This window comes from Narcine bancroftii, chromosome 6 (assembly GCF_036971445.1).
Source record: "Narcine bancroftii isolate sNarBan1 chromosome 6, sNarBan1.hap1, whole genome shotgun sequence".
In the NCBI taxonomy this organism is placed as follows: Eukaryota; Metazoa; Chordata; class Chondrichthyes; order Torpediniformes; family Narcinidae; genus Narcine; species Narcine bancroftii.
Window position 1 is genome coordinate 179,030,395 of NC_091474.1, and position 16,087 is coordinate 179,046,481.

At 40.7% G+C, this 16,087-nt stretch overlaps 2 protein-coding genes and 1 non-coding gene across 4 annotated transcripts in view; 1 reads left to right on the plus strand and 2 right to left on the minus strand.

Moving 5' to 3' along the window:
• Positions 1 to 9,423, minus strand: part of gopc (golgi-associated PDZ and coiled-coil motif containing) — a 64,200-nt gene extending 54,777 nt beyond the window's left edge. Inside the window, exon 1 of the mRNA XM_069886829.1 lies at positions 9,039 to 9,423. Within this exon, the coding sequence (XP_069742930.1) occupies positions 9,039 to 9,326 (288 nt within the window). The 5' untranslated portion in view covers positions 9,327 to 9,423. The remainder of the gene's footprint in view (positions 1 to 9,038) is intronic.
• Positions 8,915 to 16,087, plus strand: part of LOC138736799 (nephrocan-like) — a 38,244-nt gene continuing 31,071 nt past the window's right edge. For both annotated transcript variants that reach the window (XM_069886831.1, XM_069886832.1), the window contains exon 1: positions 8,915 to 10,421. The gene's annotated coding sequence lies outside the window, so the exon portion shown is untranslated. The remainder of the gene's footprint in view (positions 10,422 to 16,087) is intronic.
• On the minus strand, positions 10,171 to 10,242 carry trnac-gca (transfer RNA cysteine (anticodon GCA)). Its single transcript has one exon. It is a non-coding gene; the product is annotated as a tRNA-Cys (tRNA).

Consider the following 16,087-nt stretch of genomic DNA (forward strand, 5'->3'; position numbering starts at 1 on the left):
CGATCCTATGGAAAAAAGGTTATAAATTCATGTTAAGACATCCAGCTGTGCTTAAAATATTTATACCTGGGGAGCAAAACAGACTATTCTCAGATCCGGAGGAGGCACAAGAATTTGCAGAGAGTTTGCAAGACAGAAGGAGAGATGAAGAGATGTAATAAGAATGAAGAACGGTGATAAAGTATATATAAAGATGTAAAAACAATGTACATTGTCTTTAGTAAAGAGGGAAAGAGAAGGGAAGGAAGGAAGGGGGAAAAAAAAGGAGAGCTTTGTTATATGTGTTAAAAAAGTGTTTTCTGGGGTGGATTGGAGGGGGGGAAGAGAATAACCGTCACTGTGAAATCAGTTGACGCTTGCGAACAAGATCGCAATCCAAATGGAAAGGGGAGTTGTGTATTCAATGTTGGATTCAATGTTGGATAAAACGACAAAAGACAAGCAAAACGAATAAAGTAGTCAAATTTATGGTTAAATCAATGCAGGAAATGAAACTTATGGATATATGGAGGAGGCAGCACCCAAGAGAGAAGGAATATTCATATTATTCGAGTAGGCATAAAACATATTCAAGGATTGATATGTTTTTTGTTGTCCGCCCATATTAAAGGGAGAGTTAGTAAAACTGAATATAAAGCTAGACTACTATCTGATCATTCACCCCTGTTAATAGCAATAGAACTGGAGGACATCCCACCAAGAACATATAGATGGAGGTTAAACTCCATGCTACTTAAAAGGCAGGAATTTAGAGAGCTTATTGAACGCCAAATTAAAACATATTTTGAAATAAACACGGAATCAGTGAAAGACAAATTTATATATGGAAAGCAATGAAAGCCTTCATTAGAGGGCAGATAATAAGTTATGTAACTAAGATGAAAAAGGACTACAATCGGGAAATAGAGCAATTGGAAAGGCAAATAGTAAGTACAGAAAAGGAACTAGTAAAAAGGGATGATATAACGAAAAAGAGAGAATTAGCAGACAAAAAAAATAAAATACGAAACATTACAAACGTACAAGGTGGAGAAGAACATAATGAAAATAAAGCAGAAGTATTGCACACTGGGTTCTCAGAAAATATTAGCCTGGCAACTTAAAACAGAACAAGCTAAAAGAACTGTATTGGCATCAAGGAAAATGGTCAAACAAATTACATATAACCCAATAGAGATTAATGAAAACTTTAAGGAATTTTATGAACAATTATACCAAACTGAGAACACGGGGAAAGATGATAAAATAGAAGAGTTTTTAGCTAAAATTTTACTGCCAAAATTGCAAGAGGAACAAAACAAACTGATAAAACCATTTGAAATAGAGGAAGTACAGGATATATTAAAACAGCTGCCGAACAATAAAATGCCAGGAGAGGATGGATTCCCAATAGAATTTTATAAAACATTTAAAGAGTTTATTCCTCCTCTCCTGGAAGTAATGAACCAGATAGAAGAAACACAAAACTTGCCAGATTCATGTAAGACAGCAATAATTACAGTAATACCAAAGACGGGGAAAGATCTATTAACACCAGCATCATATAGACCAATATCTCTACTTAACTCAGATTATAAGATAATAGTGAAATTATTAGCAAACAGATTGGTCGATTGTGAACCAAAAATAGTAAAACAAGATCAAACTGGATTTATTAAGAAAAGACGAACAGCGGATAATGTCTGTAAACTTATTAATCTAATTCATGCAGTTCAAGGAAATAAGAAACCAACAGTGGTTGTTGCTTTAGAAGCAGAAAAAGCCTTTGCAGAGTAGAATGGAAGTATTTATTTAAAGTATTACAGAGGTTCAGTCTACCAGAAAAATATATTAATTGGATTAAAGCATTGTATAATGGACCGTTGGCAAAGGTAACAATAAATGGATATGTATCAAGCCAATTTAAATTAAGTAGGTCAACTAGACAGGGATGTCCATTATCCCCCTCATTGTTCATCTTAGCAATAGAACCATTGGCAGAACTGATAAGAACAGAAAATAAAATAGAAGGGATAAAAATAAAGGAGGAGTCTAAAATTAGCTTATTTGCAGATGACATCATAGTATACCTAACAGAACCAGAGATATCAATAAAAGAATTACCTAAGAAATTGAAGGAGTATGGAGAAATATCAGGGCATAAGACCAACACAAATAAAAGTGAAGTGGTGCCAATGAGTAACGCAGACTATACAGAATTTAAAAAATAATCACCTTTTAAATGGCAAGCACAAGCAATCCGATACCTAGGGATCAGGTTAGATAATAACTTAAGCCACTTGTGCAAACTAAATTATCAGCCACTAATAAAGAAATTGCAGGAAGACTTAGAACATTGGAAAGAATTACTGCTAAAGTTGATAGGGAGGGTAAATTGCATTAAAATGAAGGTTTTCCCAAGGATACAATATTTATTTCAATCGTTGCCAATTCCCTTAACAGAGAAATTCTTCAATGATCTAAAGACAATAATAAGGAACTTCTTGTGGAAAGGGGGGAAACCGAGGGTAGCGTTAGATAAATTTACAGAGAGGTATAACCAAGGTGGTTTGCAGTTACCAAACTTTAAAAATTATTATAGAGCCGCACAATTAAGGTATTTATCAGATTTTTACCAGACTGGACAAAGATAGAACTATATAAAATAGGGGAGAAGGAACCGGAACATATACTTTATAAGTGGGATGAAAAGCTGGTGCAATATAAAAGCTCACCAGAATTGCATCATTTACTTAATATATGGAAGATCTACTTAGAAAGGAAAAAAATGAATTACCAAATATCATAATTGTTATTGACACAAATCTCTTTTACAATAGATAACCTTTCCTTTAGAGAATGGGAGAGGAAAGGAATAAAAAAAATAGAAAATTGTTTTTTGGGAAATAATTTATTAAAATTTGAACAGTTGAAGCACAAATATGGAATAACTCATGGTACAATGTTTGCATATTATCAACTGAAAGCTTATTTAAAGGATAAATTGGGAAACAGACTGAGATTACCAGAAGGAAGCAGCTTTGAATTAAAAGATTTATAATTAACATGTACAATTAAGCTGCAAGATAAGGAAAATGATGAAATAAGCTATAAACCTAAACAAAAGTGGGAAAAAGATTTAAACATAAGGATAAAAAATGAAGCATGGGAAAAGTTATGTTCTGGAACTATGAAGAATACAATAAACACAAGGTTACACATGATACAGTATGATTGGTTACACTGGTTATATATCACGCCTCAAAAGTTAAAAGAATGAGATCCAACATTATCAGATAAATGTTTTCGCTGTAAGAAGGTATTGGGAACAACAGTACATACAATTTGGGCATATAAAAAAGTGAAAATGTTTTGGGAAGATCTAAATCAGATATTAAATAAAATCACAAAAAATAACAGACCAAAAAATCCAGAGATCTTTCTTCTAAGTAACATCAGAAGTAAGGAATTAGGCCTCAAATTGGATAAAGCACAAAAAAGATTTATTATGATAGCCTTAGCAGTCGCAAAAAAAAGTATAATGTCAACTTGAAAAATGGAAGAGAGCCTGAAAATACAGCAATGGTACATAGAAATGAATAAATGTATTCCATTGGAAAAAATAACATATAATTTTAAAAATAAAGTCACATTATTTGAACAAATTTGGGAACTGTACATGGAACACAACAGATAGGGCTTGCCTCGGAACTCCACCCCCTAAAATGATAAGAAGACAAAACGACTTGATTCAGTCTGTAAAAGTAGATGACACATTTTTCTTGTTTATTTTTCATTGTGTGAAGACATTGTTTTATGGTTTTATTGTATTGTATATGTTGAATATTTATTGGTTTTGGAGGGGGTGGGAAGGTGGGAGGGAGGATAGGGAGAGAAAACAGGGAGAAAATGCCACTGTGTATATTTAATGAGAAATGTTTGTATATATTTTGGTTGATATGGTTCACAGTGTGAAAAATAAAAAAATATTTAAAAAAAAAAGAAAACCATGCTGACTTCTGCTTTTGCCTCTAAGTTCCCAAAGCCCATCCCTGATAATAGATTCAAAGATGTTGCCAACCACCAAAGTCAGACTGGAGTGAAACATGAAAGTCTGCAAACATTGTGATTGTAGTAACACACAGATATACTGTCAGCAGGTCTCACAGTGTCCAGAGGAAGCAAAGATATACTGTATAATCGATGTTTCAGACCTAAGCCCTTCTTCAAGATATAGGTAAAAAAAACAGACAGGAGCCTGAATTAAAAGGGCAGGAGTGGAGTATAAACCAACAGACAAAAGGTTGTAATTGGATATGAATAGGACAGAAGAGAGGAAAGATAACAATTGATTGGGAGGGTGGTGTTGGCTATGTGAATGCAGAGCTAGGGGAAAGGAGATAGAGGGAAAGGGGAGAGAGAGAGATGGAGCTGTAGGAAAGGAACATAGGGATACATGGAGAGGGAGTGTTCATGAGAACCAGAGGTCAATGTTAATGCCAGCTAATTGGAAGGTGCCCAGACGAAATGTGAGGTGTTGTTGCTCCAATTTGCAGGTGGTCTCAGTCTGGGAGTGCATGAGATCATGGACAGACATATCAGCATGGGAATGGGGCAAGAAATTGAAATAGATGGCCACTAGAAGATCTCCACTTTTGCGATGGAGAGAGCAGAGTTGTTCAACTAAGCAATCTCCCAGTCTACTCATACCTTGAAGAAGGGCTCAGGCCCGAAACATCAGTTATTTAACTTCACCTCCTATGGGCACTGCAAAACCTGCTGAGTTCCTCCAGCATTTCTGTGTTTTTATCAAATCTATACTAACTGGTCCATAATTCCCTGCCTTTTACAATGTCCACAGCTACCTCTTTGAGACCTTGGACTGTAGTCCATATAGTCCAGGTCATTTATCCACCTTTTTACCTTCCCCAGTATCTATTTCTTAGTAAAAGTGACAACACCCATTTTTTGCCCCTTTATATTTTCTAACTGCTAGTGTACAGCTGGCACCTTCCAGTGAAAACCGATGCAAAATACTAATTTCCTTGTCCCCAATTACTATCTCCCCGGTGTTATTTCCTTGTGGTCCCATGTCCCCCTTGCCCCTCTTTTTTTCCTTTAAATATCTGAAAATAATTTTCACTTTTATGTTATTGGCTAGCTTACCTTCATATTTCACCTTTTCTCTCCTTATTGCTTTTTTTAGATGCCTTCTTATGGCTTTCCAATCCTCTAACTTCCGACTAGTTTTTGCTATATTATATGCCATCCCTTTTGCTTTTATGCAAACTTTGACCTTCCTTGTCAGCCACTGTTGCCTCATCCTCCCTTTAGAACACCATCATCCTTGGCATGGATTTGTTCTGTGCCTTCAAAGATAACCTCAGAAGCTCCAGCTACTGAAACAGTGCAGCAGAGCCTCAAGTGGGTGAGTTGATGGGACAGTAGATATTATAGCAAGTAAGTCTGTAAGGAAGGAACCGATGAATGAAACGTGCGAATAGCATAGGTACAGCAGACTGAGCCTTGATCAGTAGGTGGAATTAGGACAGGATTGGCAGCTCAATGTTCTAAGATTTCAATGTTTTGGATAGAATAGAGAATGAGTAAAAATTATTAATCAGCAAGAATGTCACAGATTCCCTCAGAGAGGACATATGGGAGGCCTCAATAATTGAGACAGTATGGGTAGAAATCAAAAATAAGACAGGTGCATTCACTCTGAGAAGCTTACTATATGACTTCCAATAGCCATTGGGAGGTGGAGGAACAGAAATATAGACAGATCTGTTGTAATGGAAGACTTCTTCAATATTGACTGGGATGCCCCTAGTGCCAGACACTTAGATGGGGCAGAATTTGTTGAGTGTATCCTAGAGGATTTCCTGAAGCAGCATGCAAATAGTCCAAACATAGAAGGACTACACATGAACTGGGAAAATATCCTAGCCAGATGAAAGTATGAGAAGCATTAATAGGGTAGAGAGTCAGAATCTTTTATCCAGGGTAAAAATATCATATACTGGAGGACATGAATTTTAGGTAGAGGATGGGGAGTTTTATAGAGATGTGCAGGGTGAGTTTTTTTTACATAGATAGTAGATGCCTAGAAAAGGCTGCCAGGAGTAGTGTGGACACAGTTACAATAGTAGCTTTAAAGAGGCTACCAGATAGACACATGAATATGCAGGGAATTAGCCACAAATGAGCCTGCAGCTGACGTGGACTTTTTACCCCCTCCATAAATCTTTGTCCACGAAGCCAAGCCAAAGAAAGAAGGAATATGCATCACATGCAAGCAGCAGAGTTTTTTAAACATGGGAATCATGTTCAGTGCCAACACACCGTGTTCCTGAACTGCACTATTTCATGTCCTTCTTAATCGACTTTCTCTATCCCAGGCAACATTCTGAATTGCCTCAGCATTCTCTCCAGTTATCCTCTTGATTTTAATGTATTTATAAGATTTTTTTTTGCAAAATGTTGATCTTGAATTTTGTTTATTTCATGTTCAAAAACATTTCTTTATTGTAAAAAAAGTAAAAACACAATGCTAGAGAAACTCAAGTCAAGTAGAGTATTTTATATAGCAAAGGTTAAAATAAATAACCGATGTTTCAGGCTTGAGCCCTACCCCAAGATATGGAAAACAGTCGGCAGGTGTCTGACCAAAAGAGTAGGGGGAGGTGTGGTCACAAAGGCAGGAAGTGATCGGTGGAGAAGGGAGGGAGGGGACAGCACCAATCAAGGGGAGGAGGGATGGCTAGGTGAATAGAGAGGGAAGGAAAGGAGCAGGGTAGCATAAACCAGAGAAGTTGATGTTAATGCCATCTGGCTGGAGAGTTCCTAGACAGAAAACCAGGTGTTATTCCTCCAATTTGAGGGTGGTTGTGGTAGGATAGTACATTAGGCTAGGGACAAACATGTGAGTATGGGAGTGTGTCAGAGAACTGAAATGCTTGGCTACTGGGAGGTTTCTGTCACTGGTTACACATCGTAAGATGGTTATAATGTGTATGTTTGCCCTGTGACACTGCCGCAAAATCCTGAATTTTTTGACTTGTTCATGACAATAAATCCTGATTCTGATGTGGAAGGAGCAAAGGTGCTCAGTGAAGTGATCTCTCAATACAGAGAAGGCCACAAAAGGAGCAGATGCAGTAAATCAGTCCTACAGATGTTGCTTCACTTGAAAGGCCTGTTTGGGGTCCTGGACCACGGTGAGGGATAACACAATGCTGGAAAAACTCAGCAGGTCAAGCAGTATCCTTTATACAGCAAAGGTAAAAATACATAAACGGCATTTCAGGCTTTTCTTTATTAGTGCTCAAATAACTTCAATTCAGCACTATTTTGTAGGCAATGATCTAACATACAGGTTCTAGATTTGGACATGACACAACATCATACCTTGGTCATTATTAACAGTCTCACATCATAATAATACTTTTGCTTTAAGCATATAAACTTGCATATAAACAGCATCATTAAACATCAACCTACTCAAGTCGTCAATGATGTGAGTGTGGCGATTATACCACTAAGTCACCAGGGGTAATCTCGGTGACCTTGTATATATAAAGCAGTCCAGAGCTACAGTCTAGCCTTCCAGGTTCGTCTTGCAGAGAATCAAGACCTCTTAGTGTACATATTAGTTTATTAAAGCTGTCTTATACTCACACTGCTGGTGTGGTTATTGTCAGTACAATTTAATAAACTAATATCATAGCTACTAGGATGAAAGCTGCTTCTGCTCCAATGCGCATTCCTGACCTCCTGGGGACTCTTCCTGAGGAATGGAATCCAGAGACAACCAGCAGGCACATGTATCCAAGGACAGAGACAGCGAGGGACCGCTGTACTGGAATCATGGTGGAATGCAGGGAAGACCACAGAAGTACGATAGGGCAGGTAAGAAACGGCCAAGACCCCTGCCTGCCCGTGGGTTCGCCAGTACAGGCGCCGTCGACCCTAAACCCCGGTCCAATCATAAAGGGGCCCCTACAAGCACAGGTGGAAGGATCTCCACGTCATGCTCCGATCGTCACGTATGTGCAGAATTCCCAACCACTCCAGAGCCAGGGAAAGCAGACACCGCTACCGTCACTCCCCCAGCAGCAGTTTCCCCAGTACAACGGAGACCTGATGCTACCACTGTGATCCCCCCTAAGCCCACTGCAAATGTCCCAAAGCCAGAGACTCAGCCAATAGCCCCAAGCACCCAGGTTACTCCTCCAGCAGACACAAGCCCCACAGAGGCTCTACCAGCAGCTCCCAGTACCCCAGGGTCTGTCCTTGTTACACCTAGACCCAGGGACCATGTGGAGACCAGGAATCAGGACCCTGGGTACGCCTGCCCCACAAAATATCACCACCCTAGACTTGATGGCAGGACCTAACCCCATACAAGAGGATCCCCAGCCCACAAGGCCATCTCGTACATCCCACTCCCACACCTCCACCAAGAAAGGCTGAAAGGCAAACCGCACTCCCCACCCCTATACCACTACCGAGGAGGTCCAGAAGGCAATGGAAGCCACACAAAAAATTTTGGACTCAAATTTTCAAGGCGGGGGGGGGGGGGGAATGATTTTTTTTAAGGGGGGTGAATGTGGTGATATGTAATTACACCACTAGGTCACCAGGGGTCATCCCGGTGACCTTGTATATAAAGCAGTCCAGAGCTACAGTCTAGCCTTCCAGGTTCGTCCTGCAGAGAGACAAGACCTCTTAGTGTATATATTAGTTTATTAAAGCTGTCTTATACTCGCACTGCTGGTGTGGTTATTGTCAGTACAGTGAGTACAATCTCTATTGAGCTTTCACGCTCAGTCGGCGATAGAGCACAGCATTATTGACTTATTTATATACTGACGATCATCTGCAGTCGGGGATGCATAAATGTCCAATCGCTATTCAGGTATTAATACCTCAGTCCTTACTCACTCGGGCTCTACGGGTACGCTATCTCCAATCAGCCATAAAGCTTGTCGTCGTCCAGTCAGATAAGTAATGATGCAGTGTCTTTTGACACAGCTGCTTTAAAACTCCGCCCTCACCTCCAGTTTGTGGTTGATCTGAAAGACGGTCTGTGCCTTGTGGCAGAGCTGTGCGAAGCAAGAGCTGAGCGCCGTCATCTTTTGGCGGCCCTCGTAAGTGATCTCAGACTGATCGGGGTCGATCTCGCCCAGCAGCAAGTCCACGTCCACGAAGGCCTTGTCAAACTCCTTCTCCAGCACTTCCAGCCAGCGGAACATGGATGGACCGAGGCCTGGGCCGGGACCCGAGTTTGAGGGCGCCCGAGCACTCACCGCCGTCGGCGCTGTGCCCCCAGTCGAAGAGGCCATGTTTGCCGCTGCGATGGAAAGAGACGTGAGCGGCAGCTGAAGGAAAGCCGAAACTTGCCCCTCTCTCTCTTTCTCACCCCCCCCCCCCTCACCGACACCACCTCCAATTCCGGTTGTCAAGGGCCGACACTCGATTACTGCCTCCTGCCACCTCGCAGCCAGTGGCCAGTCGAGTGATCGATCGGTTGCCATGGGGTTGGAGGCGGGGTTTGGATTGCGTCATCATTTCACTCACCTTCCGTGTTCGGCTGTGGAGCGAAATTTTGCTGCAGTGTTCGGAGGAGTAGCAATGGTCAATGAACTTCTCGATCGATACCCCTTATGCAGAGCATTTATTTTCAAGGGATTGGTTTGGCCATCTCTACCCATGGATGCTTTCTGACCTGATGACAACACAAATTCTCCCGCAATTCTTTATTGCTCAAGATTCCAACATCTCCAGCTTCTGTGTTGCAAAGTATTTGACTGAATTTTGATTCGTTCGTCAACTCCTTTGTGCCGTTCAGGAATGGCTTAGGAGCATTGGCATGGACCATTTTCTACAGTAACACAAAGTCGGAAACACATATGTAGTATTCCGCTGAGTAGAATTAGTAAGAGCTGAGCTGACTTCAGAAAGATAGTTTAAAATCCGCTCGAATTCCCTGAAAACTTTCAGACATGTTGGTCCGAGCTCTGGCATTCTGTGTATCGAGAGGGTCCTCAGTCGAAATGCAGGTTTAAACGGGAATGGCAGCATGTACATTTGAACTTCATTCCATTCTTTTTTCCAGAAGTTGCAATTATATGTAGTTGTCTACAAAATTTAAACGCATCCTATTTGCCACAGAGAAAATAGCAATAAAGGGGGCACCCGGATTTGAACCGGGGACCTCTTGATCTGCAGTCAAATGCTCTGCCACTGAGCTATACCCCCAACCATTAAAAAGCGTTGCAAATGATTCCTCTGTACATTAGCAGCCATGTATGTTTGCCGCCGCCTCCAACTCTCCGCTCGGACCGGGGCCTCCGTCTGCCTCACTCGACCGAGGCCGGGGCCTCCCCTTGCTCCTGCAAAGATAAATAACTAACATTTCCTGTGAGTCCTTCATCAAGGTACGAGCAAAATGCTGTAAATTGTAAAATAGTATTTAATGTGTGCTCCATGGTCAGCATGGATCAGGGGGTTGAAAGAGCCTTTGTTTTTGCTGTACGGCTTTCTGTAAGGAAAATAGCAAAAGATAAACCATGCTCAAGGTTCAACACTGGAAAACCCTTCAAAAGAATGTGCAATTCAACTCAAGATCAAGTATTCTTAGCAAGAGGAATAATGCTTATTTAAATGATCATTTCCATCTTTTAAATCAAATGTTTAAGCAGAATGTCATTTGGCACTTGAACATACTGAGGTAGGTGGCAGTATTTGAGGGGATCTTTCAAAAATGTGAAATCAAGTTTATTGCCATTTGATTGCACAAGTACAATCTGACGAAATAGTGTTCTCTGGACCTCGGTGAAAAACATGCAGACACACAACTAAATATAACACACGTAGAGACAAACAATACATATGCAGGACAAGTATTCATACATACAAATCAATGCATAAATTTTGTTTCATGAATACGAGAGTCTTGGATGGTTAGTGTGAGCAGTTCCTTTGGTCGTTCAGCCTTCTCACTGCCTGTGGGAAGAAGCTGTTCCTCAGCCTGGTGGTGTTTGCTCTGATACTCCTATATCTTTTTCCTGAAAGGAGCAGCTGAAAGATGCTGTGTGCAGGGTACAAGGGGTCCTCAATGATTTTGTACGTGCTCTTCAGACAACAATCATGGTAGATCATGTCGATGATGCGGAGGGAGACTCCAGTGATCCTCTCTACCAATCTTATGGTCCTGTGTATTGACTTGCGATCAGTTTCTCATCAACAACCATACCAAACAGCGATTCAGAATGGAGCTCCTGTAGAAGGTTGATATAATGGTGGCCGGTAGGCCTTACCCGCTTAAGTCTTCTCAGGAAGTGCAGTTTCTGTTGGACCTTCCAAGTTGGCCTAATATGGGACCCTAGATCCACCTCTGTAGTCGGCCTTTCACTTTCCTGTTTAGTAGCAATGATGGGTGGACAATAAATGCTCACCATGCCAGCAACATCCACATTCAAGCCAGAGATTTCAGTACTGAAAGATTAGGTAAACCGCCAAAAAAAAGTATAGATACTTTCTAGAGTTCCAAAAACACAACTTGGTTTGAACATTGGAGCTTACTTTATCAATTAGAAACAAATGTAAATGATTTGCACAGCATTACATAAAGAGTGCATTTGGAGCAACATCCCTAATCTTTGGAGACCAGATATTTCACACAACATGGTGCTTGCTCCATCATAAGACTGACCATAATATATAGTTATTGACAGCCTTACGTTTTTGATGGATGGAAGAAGAATGTTGAAAAATCTTCAGCCCTTGCGCTAGGTAATTTACTGAATTGCATAAATCGTTTACTGTTACATAATGCAATGATAAAAATAATTGATCAGTTCTCCAGATATCAATAGTAGATTCAATAATTATTGCAAAGTACCTAGTCACCTTGATTTCAACTATTGTCTTTGATAGAACCTGGGCTGATAATGACTGTATCAGATCATTTTGTATGCCAGGCCTGAGATGTGTTGTATTTTGATCACGCAGTAATAAATGTGGCTCTCGTAATGTATCATTTTTGGCAAATAAGTTCAAAAAAATTGCCTTCATTTGTACTTGGGGAACTTAACCTTGATACTCACAATGAGCACGGAATGCTAATCCCTGTTTTTTTCCAAATACAGAAATGCATCTACAACACAGGTTAGAATTATCATATTTTTCCCCATCTCTTTCCTTTTCACCGTAACAAGGCCACCAAAGACAGTTCAATTGAACAAATAAAATTTGGTAAAGAAAATAGTTTTCTCTGCTTTTTGGTGACTCGCTTTTTTCATGTTTTCCAATTTTGTGTGTTCCTTTAACAAAAATCTTGCAGCCAGCTTTTGGATCACTTCAACAATCTGACCAATTTTGCAAAAAGCCAACAAGCAAAACAAAGCATAGTATTTGCTCTTCGTGAGTAAACCAGCCAATGTATATCCATTTCACAACCACTTTTAACTTGTTTCCTGTACCAAGTTGCACTGAAATGATGTCCAGTTTTGTCTTTTGGAAAACTGTCAAAATTATCTTTCCTGGCTGACAAGAGCCTAACTGAAGAAGAGCATGTACTAGATCAGGTGTTTCACAAAACAGGTATTAATCTGTTTGGTATTCCATATGTGTGTCAATGATCACACAGTCTTACTGTGTCATCTTTGTCCTCTGGATGATAGTCTGCTGAAGTGGTCACATCTTCTAGGGGCTCCATTTCCACCACCTATGGGTTTCATCTCAGGTGCAACCACAACAGCCTGGGCAACTTCTCCATCTCTTGGTCCTTGTCTCCTGGTCTGTAGGCTTTTACCTATAGACGTTGTGTGCTTGCAGAATGAAAAGTAGGCATCCAATCTCTGATATTTTGACAATTCTTTTTATAACCGTTTACAGCACAGAAACAGATCATGTTGGCCCTTCAAGTCTGTACCGGTTCACTTGAACAACTCCACTAGCTCCTCCGCAAACTCCTGAGGAAGTAGAGTCTTTCTTTGATGGGAATGGAGAGAGATCTATCAGGTGCAAGCAGCAGTTGTTATATGTGTAGAAAAAAGTGTTGGGGGGTGGGAGAATAACCGTCTCTGTGAAATCAGTTGATGCTTGGAAACAAAATCACAATCTAAATGGAAAGGGAAGTTGTGGTTGCCTGGCAAGGGATAAGGGGCAACTTGGGGGGGGGGGGGCATTTGAGGTAGCCATGCATATCCCTTCTTCCCCAGCCTGTTTCTGCTGAGTTACCTGGGCAGCTTGACCAATGCCATTTTAGGGCTGTTGGTCTGATGCTGCCCCAGCTTCTATCCCTGCTGGTTCGTTGTCCTGGGAGTCACTTTAGCGATCTCTGTCTGTATCTGCTGCCGCGCGATGTGAAGGCCCGATCTCCACAATTGCGGGCCGCCACATTACCCCCCACCTCAGAACCGGCGTTACAATCTATAGTGTCCGTAGGTATAGTCCCCAAAGTCTTTTGTGGTCTGCCTCTGCATCGAGATGTTGGTGTCTCCACGGGTTCTGCTAGGTCTGGTGGGCAGGCTTGAGTCTATCTGTAGTGAAGACCTTTGGTTTACCACCGATGTGCAGCTTGAAGGTGGCTCCATTGTTCCGGATGACTTGAAAGGGACCTTCGTTTGGGTTCTGAAGTGGTGAACAGTGGGGTCCTCTGCATACAAATACGTTTTCTCGATTTTAAAATTATTTCATCTTCATTCTGTCCCACCCAGATAGTTTCTTCTTCTTAGTATTTTTATCCATAGCTTTCCTTATCAGAAAAAAAATCTATGATAGTACCAAAAGTCAGGGGAATGATATTCACACCAACAGTAGGAGAACAAGGAAAGTGCATTGGCTAGGCTATGGGTGCCAAAGTGTTTTGGGTGTAAACAACATAAAATTTGCAGATTAGCCTATTATTTGATGTTCTGTCCAACATTATATTTTTTTATATAACACTTGCACCTTTTATCACTAATATTATAATTTTGAAAGCCAAGGGGAAATAAATATCTTTGGAGCCATTCCTCCCCAGATGCTAGTGGTCAGATCACTCCCCTGGGTCTGTGCAAATTTGTTCAAAATGAGCCTTTTTGAACGTGTGCTCACTGATACTCACAGTCTCCCGTGGTGCACAGGAGGGCCACTAACATATCACAGGAAACTGTGAGCACCAGTAGTGGATTAATTACCTCCCCAGCCCCTGGACTGAGCTTTAGTAAGGTTCCCCCTGACCTTGCCCACCTGCCCCATCCATCATTGAATAAAGTGACGCTAAGTTACATTAAATAACATCATTGTACTATGTATAATGTACTACATGTATCATATCTAAATTTATATGAATTACTACAGCCCTGTAATTCAATTTTTACTTTCTTTACATTTGTACTTAAATAACTTCCATGTTTTTTTAATTAAAAAAGTGTTGATAACAGCATGTAAATCAACAGATCAAAGCATTAATGTGCTTGAGTGGAAGATGACTAAGTTTCTCATTTTTGAAAGTAAATAGGTTTTGATCAACTTTAGTGCCGAAAATTAACTCTCATCTGAACAATTAGTGATTGTAATGGTAGTGATCATGTTGGCATGGCCAGATTATAGTTCCTGCTTGATTAGACTTGGCTGCCAGTAGGGGGCTGACACAGGGCAAGATCTGTAATGGTGGCTTGCAGCCTCATGACATTCCTCATGGTGCTGTTTACATCACCTTTAAAGAACCTTTTTCCTTCATCCATGTGTTGTCTAAGAGCTCACACATATGAATACAAGATGAAACAGTGATCATTAAGGACAGATAAATTCTAAAACAAATGTATGTATTTGCCAGAGCTCAATATATCCCAGTGACCCACAAGTATTTTCCTCCAGTGGGTTGAAGAAATAGTACAATGCCTGACGCCCAACTCCAAACCCTCCCCTTGGCCTACCTGAACTATGGTGCACAATTTGCATCCAATTAATTCAGTTTTTAAATAAAATATTTTAGCTCCCGATTTACTTCAAACATAATCAAATATCATTTCATTGCTTGGGTTTGCGGCGCTTCACGTATGCGCTGCCTGAAAACCCCAATCCATTCCAACTAATAGCTGAAGGGCTGAACATTCCCAATCAGCATGAAGTTTACGCCACTGACACCCAATTGACTGGAGGCACACAAAGAAACGGCAAATGCTGTGGTCTGAAGCCGAACACAATCCACAAGAGGAACTCAGCGGGAGAAAAATAACACTCAACATTTTGAGCCAGGGCTCCAATCGACGACAGATCCAAAAAAACATTTGTCACCAATCACCCATTTGCTATCAAGCCCCCCTCCCTTCCAGGCCTCTAGGCGTGAGCCTAGTCAGCTTAAACTAATGGTTAATCTGCCACTGGTGAGCACACACTGGTGCCACTTTTGAACAAATGTGCTCAGGTGGAGCAATTGCTCCCCCTGCATCTCCCCAGCTACTCCATTGTCTCTGGTCCTCAGCAGTTCTTAATGTACTACAATTAATTGTCCATTTCTTAGTCTTGCTTTCTCAAATATATTACCTCACACACCTTGCCATTAAATTCCATTTAATGGAATTTAATTCCTATTTAACCTGACCCAGTTCACATCAATGGTACTGAAGTGGTAGCAAGAGTAGATAGCTTCAAGGACTTAGCAAGAAACATCTCCAATGACATGACTTGGACCAAGCACTTTAGTGCTATAGTCAAAAAAGCAGATCAACCCCTCTATTTAGAAAAGTAAGGAAGTTCAGCATGTCCTTCTTTTCCCTCAACAACTTATTTTTCCTCAAACACTGTCAAAGAGAATATGTATCCTGCAAAGAATTTATTCCTTGAATTAATTGAAAAACAAACCCAGTCAGATCACCTCAGACTGGAGGTATATAAGATTATGAGGGGTTTAGATGTGGTGGACAGCCAGCACCTTTTACCAGGGGCAACAATACCACAGGACCTCTGTTGAAGGTGAGTGGAGGAAACTTGAGGGAAGATGTCAGAAGTATGTTTTTTTTAACTCAGAAATTGGTGACTATCTAGAATGCATTGCCAGGGATTGTGGTGGAGACTGGTACAAGAGTTCAACAGTCGAAGACAGAGGAGCAGT